The 10,385-nt window shown below is 36.8% G+C and overlaps 1 protein-coding gene across 1 annotated transcript in view; it reads right to left on the reverse strand.

Moving 5' to 3' along the window:
* RTKN2 (rhotekin 2) overlaps positions 1-10,385 on the reverse strand; it is a 38,372-nt gene that overhangs the window by 20,450 nt on the left and 7,537 nt on the right. The window contains exons 4-7 of the mRNA XM_064145190.1: positions 7,978-8,031; positions 6,662-6,779; positions 4,934-5,134; positions 159-253 (exon numbers count right to left, since the gene is read on the reverse strand). Of these exons, the coding sequence (XP_064001260.1) occupies positions 159-253; positions 4,934-5,134; positions 6,662-6,779; positions 7,978-8,031 (468 nt within the window). The remainder of the gene's footprint in view (positions 1-158; positions 254-4,933; positions 5,135-6,661; positions 6,780-7,977; positions 8,032-10,385) is intronic.

The following is a 10,385-nucleotide window of genomic DNA, read 5'->3' on the forward strand; positions in this document are numbered from 1 at the left end:
ACAGATGCCTGGTTTAGAGCCATTAAATATTTTATTAAAGTTGTTCTATATTAAGTATCAAGAAAAATAATCTCTTTAAGCTCTTTGGTTTACAAGAGAGAGAAATGCAAAATGTTGCTGGTTTTTTATTTCCGTAAATTGGTACCATATGTACTTACCATTTCCTGTAATGGTAAGGTTGTGGGTTCTGAAATTGCCCTCAGCACTCTCGAGTCCCAACGTGGTATATGCTAGCAAACTGTACTTTGCTCCACTAAGTGTGAGAAAAAAGGCATGTTTTAAGACATTTCTGCTTCATGTTGCTCAGGCAGTAAATAAAGCGAGTCGACAGTTGCCCAAGATAACACATCTAGTTACAAGGGAACACCATAGGGCAAGGTAGCATTTGTAAGTGACCATGGATGGCTATCTCCAGAATTCCCCTACCTCTGTTTTTCCTGGAAACCCACAGACTGTTCATCTGTATTCTCTCTATTTATCTCCTGCCTCCACCCTGTGTATACCTCCAGTTCCTTCCCACTCCACAACTTCCAGGCCAATATCACTAGGCCTGTCAGATGCCTCTTTCCAGAGCCACCTCTCTTGGACCTGCCAGCCAAGAAACTTCTCTCACAGAATCGTAGAATGGCTTCTGTTGAATCAACCAGATCTAGTAATAGGTTCAAAAATTGTAATAGGTAACAAAACTGACAACATAAACTTTATTTGAAAACACAGGTTAAAAATTAAAAGCTTTTATATTGCTCCTCCATCTTGCTCTGCCTCTGTATGCTACACTTCACAAAACAATTACTTATATGTTGTATTTTTTAGTAGTATCTAATGGCTTTATTTGTCACATGCAGAAAGCTGGGCAGGAATCCCAGTTTTGTAGCATGGACTCTTACACTTACTGTGTTACAGGTTTCAGAATGTTATGTCTTTGTTTTGGATTTTGCTTAGGGAAAAGAAAATCACATTTACAATTCAGCACAGTGCATGTGGAATGCAATTCTTGGAATAAACTAGTATAAATTTGGTACATGTTTAACCTTTTCCCCCATATACTCTTCAGAACAAGTAACAGATTTACAGTCCAGTAACACAGTAAGAATTTCACCTAGCTAATGGCAAATTGGTTCACAAGAAAACAAACCCTGCAAAATCACTAACTACTCTCTCCAACATGATCAGGCATAAGACCCTTAAAGTACAGCACAGGATAGCTCAGTGGTGTAAAACACTACTGAACTAACATCACTGAAAAACAGTTTTCTATCATAATATTTTCCAAACATTATTTTTCCTCATAGCACAGTGGGAACACATGGTTTTAAAATCTTTGGCTCTGCAGAGGAACAAGGCAGATTCCTACCTAGCCCTAAACCTAATGAATGAGGAGGAGGAAAAGTAGCAAGTTCATTAGCCATGAAGTCTGTTACACATCTGTATCACAGGAATAAAAAGAAAATTAAATGTGCTATAACATTCTGGGCAAGAAATCACTGCTGTGATACATTTCAAGAGGGCAATCTGAACGAAAACTCATCAGCATCTGTATATATTCCCTGCTAGACTGTTCCCTAACAAAAGATTCTCCAGTGATTATGTTTTGCCATGCAGTTGAGCAATACATTACCATTCTATTTAAACTGCATGAAAAAGTTCAGTTTCTTCTCACAGATAAAACTTCTGTGCTGATTTTGAAGTTGTTTTTTTTTCCCTAAGGCATGACTAATTACAAGAACCATGCCAAAAAAAATAGCTACTTCACTTTTAAAATATGCTTCACAGTAACATTTTCATTCTAAAATTCAAGTCATTACTTTCAGCTAGCTGCAATATAATTTAGAAGTTTATCTGCAAATATTTTTCACATTTAACTGCCTAATCAGGGTTGCTGACTACATTTTGCCTCTACATTTCACAGAATTAGCCGACTACCTTAAACGGCAATTTCTCTGTGTAACAAAGAATAATCTGCCTGCTGCATCTTATTTAGTACTTTGCATATCTATAGCATTTTCCCATGTAATAATTTATTTAAATAAAAAAAAAAATCAGCTCATCTCCACAACATGCCCGTGGCAAAGGCTCGTCTTTAGATCTGTTTAGTTATCAAAAGACAGACACCAAAGCTGCCACACAGACACTGGCATGGGAAGGTGTAATGATATCACCCTTTCTATCAATGTGTATTAATTAATACATCTCAGATTTCAGAATCTGTTCCTGAATACTAATGCCAATTTAGAAACTCCAATCTTGCTTCACTCATCCAGATACACAGAACAGAGGATTTGTGAGTTAAAAAAAAAAAAAAAAAATCAATCTAAGAGGCTCCCTTTTCAATCAGACTTTAAATAATAGGAAGTAAAAGCAGATATAAGCTTCATGTACTTAAAAGAACCCAGCTGTAAAAGTGAGGCCATTAGATTATGTACTTCTAGCAAAATATCACTGTGAATTTACTGATTCAAACACACGATGTGGAAGCTGTGCCTCCAGACCAGTGGAGAACAATACATGAAAGGCAATAGCAACAAGTCCATGTGCAGGTCAGTTCTGCAAGTGAATAAACATGCACTTCAGGGAGTCTCTCCAATGATTTCTCCCAAGAGCAACCTAGTTACTCTGAAACTCAATGGTTTAACTGCTCTAGTTTCTTTCTATGACAAATGTTAAAAAAAAGACAAAAACTAAACAGTCAAAAGACCAAAATCCTGTACTGAAAAGAGAGATAATTAAGAGTAGAGAGAGTATTAGTATAGCTGAAGTTAATCAACCTAAGCAACCGTTGAAAGCACTTTGTCACTAGGCTTTTGCAGGAAGTTGCAAGGCTATTTCCTCACTAACCAGGGAGATTTCTAAGCCAAGACATTTGACATAAAGGGATCACAGAGTTTTTGGAAAACTGAGAACTTCACCTTTGTGTGTTCTGAAAAGAAAAAGGCCTGTACAAATGAAATCTACAGAGAAAAGGTGTTCATATAATATAGAAAGTTCCCTTTTTTGTTGCAGTTTAATTTCACCAGCTGGACTGGTAAAATTCTCTGGGAATACTTGAAAGATCTCTTGTAATCTTGCAATCTTTTCCTCTTTATAAGGGCTACATACCAAGGTCTTATTAATATAAATCCTAAGGGGAGCCTATTAAAAAAAAGACCACTTATTTTTTGTCTGTAATAACCTATTTCATTCCAAGAATCTTTTTAAAAATCACCTAGCACAGCCATCATTAAACGCATCATTGTTCAGTTAACTCTGTTACGAAAGCACCAGTTCCTCTGAGATGCTTATTTACAGCAGAAACAGCAAACTTCAAGATGGAGGAAAGCAAAATACAATTACAAATGAGAAACCAAAACAAAAACCCAAGGGAGGAGGCAGATGATGAAATTGTCTACTGATCCTTCTTCCTTAAAAGACAGGCAATCTATATTCAAGCAAGTGTGGCCAGCACATAGGCTAGTGGTTGTATCTGAAGTAAACTGCATCTAATGACAGTGTGTCATTGCACAACTGGAGCTTGTGGAAAGCACAGCCACCTGAGATAATGCAGACTGAAAGACACACTGTCCTTAGGGGGAAAACACACAGGAAAATTAGCAATAACATTTGTTCTATCTCTCTCTGGCTAAGATCTCTTGGATGTGTGATTTTGATCAGAACAGTAGTATCAGCATACATTAATATCTGTTTGACAAAGAGAATATGCTTGAATGCTTCCTTTTAAAAACCCAGGCCTTCCAATACCTGAAGGAATCCTACAGGAAGGCTAGGGAGGGACTTTTCCTAAGGGTGTGTAGTGGTAGGACAAGGGGGAATAGTTTTAAGATGAGAGAGAGTAGGTTTAGACTGGATCTTAGGAAGAGTTCTTCAGTACAAGGGTGGTAAGGCTCTGGAACAGTTTGCCCAGGGAGGTTGAACACTCTGGGAGTATTCAAAGGCAGGCTGCACAAGGCCTTGAGCAGCTAAGTCTAATAGAGAAGTGTCGCTGTAGGGAAGTTGAAGTAGATTATCTCCAACCTTCCTCCCAATCTAAGCCATTCTACAAAATTAGACTAATACTGCACTCAACACCTGGCAAAAAACAGGCATTGATTCCTTGCTGTTCAACTGTAAAAAAAAAAAGAAGTAATTCCTTGAAAAAAATCGATTTATAGAAAAAAGACAAGATCAACATTATCAATATTTACAATTAGGTACTTGGCCTGCTTAAACTCCAATGAAATTGAAGTAGATGGAAAATACCAGTAGGCAGTTGGCTTCATCTAAAAATTCATGCAAGACTTAGGAGCATTTTTAAAAAGAAACAGGTAAGTTACTAGGAATAGCACTTAAAATCAGTAAGTCGTTTTAAAATGTTCTGTGCTGAAGTCTATTAAGCACCCTGTTTTTAGCTTTTAACTGTAAAGTGCCTTGGGCAGTGCAGAGTTTTATAGAAAGTGGAATGGTCCTTGTGAGAACAGAGAACAGTTCTGTCAGCTTCATTATGGAAAAGGCTACAAGAGAGGTTTCTCCTCCCTACATACCACACTTACCATTTCATACAACCTATAACTTTTAGACATGTCTACCTGTCTGTCAAATATGAGCAAATCAAACAGGTGAAAAAAAAAATGAAGGAGTGAGTTAATGGGAAAAGGAAGAGCAGAGGTAGACAGAGTGACACAGACAGACTGATAATATGAGCTTGGTTCACACCAGAGAGCAAACTAAAAATATCCTAGCGTTTGTAAGTAAGAGTGGATTTACCAACTGGCTAGCTGTAGAGCAGAAAGATACAACCTACTTGTGTTTTAAGATCAGAACCAGGCCCCAGAGCTGAGTGATACTGAATTCACATCTACTTTCTCATTGCCTAATGAAATTATCACTTTCTTGGCAACTTTTCAAAAATTGACAATGTATTTGGCTTATTTGTAAGAATGTAAATCCTTATATGGCTTACTGAATGACTGGGTCAGCAGGCAAAAGGGCTTCAGCGTTGTCTTCTTCCAGCACAGCATTAAGTTTCTTCCCTGTAGCTTTGCTGAGGGATGTTTTAAGCTTCTTTGCTAGTTTCTTAGGAGTGTTTGCTGCATGTAAAGACTCCTCTGTACAGCAACTATATACTTCAACCTTCACCTGGAAATCTGGTCTTGCTTCATCACTGAAAGGAAGGAGGGGAAAAGTTTAGAGCATTTGTTAATAAACTGAGCATGCAGCCAAGGAATGCTGCTGCTACTATGCATACTAAATAACATCTATTTCTCATCAAGAGAAGGAATGCCATAGGATTCAGGCGAAGACATACATTAATATGGCATTAAAGACTAGAGTACACAACATTAACTTACTGTTGAAGTCATGAGATGGATGTTATAATTAAACCATAAACAACTGCAAACAGGAAATTCAATGTTTATGTTAAAAACTGAAAAAAAACCACAACCATGTTATGGAGATACAGAGACAGACATTCAGACACTTCAACCGCCCTCTGCTGTTATGCAAAAATCATATGACTGAAAACCTATCCATGCCTATGATCCTAAATCAGACTAAACTGTTTTAAAGATATTTTAGTTGCACTCCAACCCCTTCAACATCACCCTCCCAAAAAATCCTACCTCACTTAAATATAACCAAATTTATCATGCCTAACCCAACTACTTATGTCTGTGCTCTTCTGTCTGCAGCCCATGTTTTCAGCTCCACTAGTTCTCTTCTTCTCAAGCTTAACCTTATCATGCCTAACCTCATCTTTCAGTTACAAATGGTGTCATTACACACATGCCCATAACAAAATCTTCCCAAAGACTTTTATCTTGAGAGATACAAGGTAAGTTGCAGTGCCTTTTCTGCTTTTGTTGCAGTATTCCACAGAAAACTATAATGGTCAAGTCTCTTATCTTTGAAGAAGCTGATTTAAGTCTTTGCCCTTACACTTAACTTGAACGAGTGTTTAAGAAAGTTTAAAATCACATTTAAATTTTCTGTCTCCATTCAGTTTTCAAGATCTCGACTTAAAAGTTTTCAGTAGTTCTAGCTTTCCAGACAGTCTTCCTCAGGAGACTGAATTTAAATTGCTAATATAAAAAATAAAGCAGGGGAAATAAAAAAACCCTAAGTACCTCTCAGGGCTCTCTTAAAAATCAGAAAGCAACAAAAAAGTACATGAGAACATCTTTCTATTCTTTTCCAGGTTACTTCTAAAGATGAGTGAATAATTTCCTGTCTCTCATTCTTCGATTCTAAGGACAGTGGCTGCATATAGGTATAACAGAACGTGAGGTGTGGGAAGAGATAGTAGCCTGCTGTACAGAATAATAGGTAAAGCACTGAGTGCAACATTCATGCCTGTACTTTCATAGCACTTTCAGGGTTTAGTATTTAATTCTGTCCTCAACGTATATGTTTATCTCTTTATGTGAAGAAAATGCTTCACAAACACAAACCAAAATTAAAAGAAATACAGTTCAAGTGGTACATCTGCAACCAGCATCATCACGCACATAAAAACCAACACACTAGAGGTGTGAATCCACCAGCCACTGAAATTAATAGGCCCTCTAATGATTCTTTTGTCAACAGAAAAACTTTGTGAACCACAGTCAATCTCATTCATAACATTATGCACTTTCAAAAGAAAATAGCCATATTTGTACTTCATTCAACAGAAATAAATTATACTCACAATATGGTCACATTTTCAAAGCAGATATCTGTTATTGCTTTATCCACAATAGCCACCTCTGTATCAAAAACCTCAGCTCCCATTCTGAACAAACAGAACACTGCATAGCGCTGTGATCCTGGAGACAGCCAAAGAAATGTTGTATTAGCCATATTACACATCACAATACTAAATGCTTCCCATAAACAAAAGTGGAATCATAGAATGGTTTGGGTTGGAAGGGACCTCCAAAGCTCATCTAGTTCAGGCCCCCTGCAGTCAGTCAGCACGGATACCCCTCCACTAGATTAGGTTGCCCAAAGCTTTGCCAAGCCTCACTGTCAATGTCTCCAGGGATGAGGCCTCAACTACCTCCCTGGGCAACCTGTTCCAGTCTTCCACCACCCTCATGGTAAAAGAACTTGTTTCTAATATCCAACTTAAACCTACTCTTCTCTAATCTCAAACCATTGCCCCTCGCCCTATCTCTACAGGCCTTTGTCAACAGTTCCTCTGCAGCCTTCTTGTAGGCCGCCTTCAGGTATTGGAAGAAATAGTAATTTAGATCTCTAAGGAATGACTCTCAAATTCTTCTCATTATAAATTTTTGTCATAGGATTTTATGATAACTGAACTATCTGTTGACTAGATAGAACAACATTTACAGAAGAGAGCCTACCTCTGCTCACCCTTTTGTGCTGGCCACTTCAGAAATGTTAGTAAAAAAGTAATTTTAATAAAAATATTTTAAGAAGAAAAAAAAACCCTAACATTTGATCCAAAGCCTGTATCATTTTATGAATGTACTATATAAGATTAGACTACTTTTGCATGCCTAGCCCCTTCGACCCCATTGAAAGTGAAATCAATACCAGGTGACAGCTGGAAAGGATTTAGGGTTAATCTCCGTGACGCAGCAAAATGCATGTACTTGAAGACTATCCAATAATACACTCAACACCAACAGACAACTTTCATTTAAACTTCCCACTGGAATCATCCTCTAATACACTCTCTCAAGTGCAGAACAAGACATAGAACAACATGTTTAATCAGAAGTTTCTCAGCTATCCATCTAATAACAACAATATTTTGTTGCTTCCTCTGGAATTTCTCCTCAGGAGGACTTTTTAGAGACTAGGATTTAAACATACAGAACCACAGGACTTCAAACAACCAACAACTTTAGATTAAGAGCAGCTACACATCAAACAGTAAAATGCAAACCTACTGAAAAGTCAGAGAAAGGGCTGAAATGAGTATGGACTTCCCCATCCAGTTTAAATTTACAGGCATAAGCAATTGCTTATCACAGAAGCTCATTGCATCTTACATACTTTCTTTATTGCTGAAGTGTTCAGAGCCTTTCCACATTAATGGTATTCGAATATCTAAAGCAGGGGAAAAGAAGGCAGGGAAATTAAGTTAGAGTCAACACTGTAGATCTGTGATCAAAACAAATTACAAACATTCTCTCATTTCTTTTCCTAATGTGTTGGATGCAACAGGACCTTCTATCCATAACAACACAACTGTTTCAATTTATTATCTACCCATGCCAAAACAAAATTCATCAATTAGTTCAACTTAAGTGTCATTTTCTTTCAGCAATTACATTAGGATGAAGAATATTTCACGTCTCATTTGAAAGTACCTGAGAGTACATTTTAGGTACTCTCAGAAAGTCAGAAATTCTAAGTCCATTATTATGCAAAGATGAAAACTGAAAGTGCTTGCCTTGTGCTGGAAACCACTCATCCAACTGCAAGAGAAACTTCCTGTTTTAATGGAAAGCCTGGGATACTTATACTGCAAAGACTTAAGTCTCTGTGGTTAGCGAAACAAGGAAATATCACTTGTAATCACATTCCCAGTAAGAATTGCCTTAGCTGACATAAAAAGAGTGTACAAATCGTTTTGGTTTTAAACTCTGAAATAGTCTTCTACTTCCGGACCATAGTAGAGAGGCAATTACAGAAACATTATTTTAAGTCATGCCTGTCATTTTAATAATAGAAAAGTATTTTCTTGAACAAATTTTCATATTTATCTACTCAATCCAACACAGCACCGAGTGACATTTCCCTCCAGTTTCAAGGACTCTGCTTTAGACATAATGTTTCTTATTAGTCCCTTGTTAAAAGACAAATGCAGTGGAGGCTTTGTAAATCCAAACTTGGTTTCTCAAATACTACAAAATGTTGTTTAAAAGTATATGCAATATATTAAGTGACACATGATGGCAGCAGTGAACAGCACTAGATCAACTGTCCTTTGATTCACATTTTGTAGGAAGGAGCACTGCTGACTCCAGTGTTGCTTTCGTGTGAGGCTGATGGGAAAATGTACATATATGCTAAAATTAGGTATTTTGGCAACCTTTCTACGAAGGCTTAGACACAAAACTTTTTGTTGATTTCAGTAAAACTGCATATAGTTCTGTTTCAGAAGTTATAGTAAATTAATAAATGTGAATATAAGTTAATTTTGATCATATTGTGGGACATCTTATGATACATGCCATTTCAGTATGAAAACCTGCAAATTCATCTGTTTTTAAGTATTCACAAAAACGAGCGAATTTTCAGCAGTGAACTGCCAGAGAATAAATTTGGTCTGCCACAACTCCCTAAAAATCAATACATCACCATGTTCTGAAACTGTCTTTCTCTTCTAAAGATGCACTTGCAGAGCAGGCATTTCTAAAAATAGTTAGTTTTTAAAATAAAGAAACAGAAACAGTTTCATTGAAACAGCTATCAAAGTCTCTCAAACTTTCAATAGCTATGTATTTATCTCTGCCAGAGATAAAGCACAGAATGTTTCTTTCTTAAAAGACAAAGGTCATAAGTGTATGTAAATATGCGAACATACAATAAAAACCTTTTTTCATCTTTAATGACAGTGAACTCTAAGTGCCAATTTTAACGTGCTTGATAGATCTTGTTAACAATTTGAGAACTAGATTAAAGATTGCTCTGTATGCCACTTTCAATATCACCCTGGCTGAAAATTTTCCACCTTAGTCAGAAAATCACCATATAGACAGCCAGTGGCCAGAGCAAATTTTAACATGATGCTTGTGAATTCATTCTGAACTGAAAGAGCTGCTATTGATCAAAAACAAAGATCAATTTTCACACACCTTAATGTCAGTTATCATTAGCTATAAATCTGTTTGGATTCAAATTGGATATATTCAAGCAATACAATTAATCAGATTTAAAGCAAATGATTCCTTTATAAAATGACTTTCAATTATGATTATGCTTTCTGATAACACTCAATGTCTTGTCTTCTAACATAAATGGCAAATTGTTCATACACATAGAGAAGAAATAAGTAAAAATAACAGAAGTGTGAAAAACTGTAGATTAAGGAGTGCACTCCCTACGCAGTATCCAACATGCAGTTGCTTTCTGTAGGAGTACATTCCTCAGTATTCCTGCATAGCTCTTCCTGAACTTTTGGTGTTGGCCACATGATTGCACTTTTTTTTTTGCTATCAGTGTAAGCTTCTGGCATGCACTAGACCAGATGAGGCACAAATATAATTAGAAATAGGTGAATTACCTCCCTTAAAAAAAAAAAATCTACTCTGCATCTTCAATTCTTCAATTACATGCCTGTCATATTACACAGACTACCACTCACTTCTCATTTCCAACCTCTCCCAAAGAATTCAGTCACGACATCTCCTGATTCATGCTGCTTGCACTCACACCACATTCTCAGCAATGCAGGG

This window comes from Pogoniulus pusillus, chromosome 6 (assembly GCF_015220805.1).
Source record: "Pogoniulus pusillus isolate bPogPus1 chromosome 6, bPogPus1.pri, whole genome shotgun sequence".
Taxonomy (NCBI): domain Eukaryota; kingdom Metazoa; phylum Chordata; class Aves; order Piciformes; family Lybiidae; genus Pogoniulus; species Pogoniulus pusillus.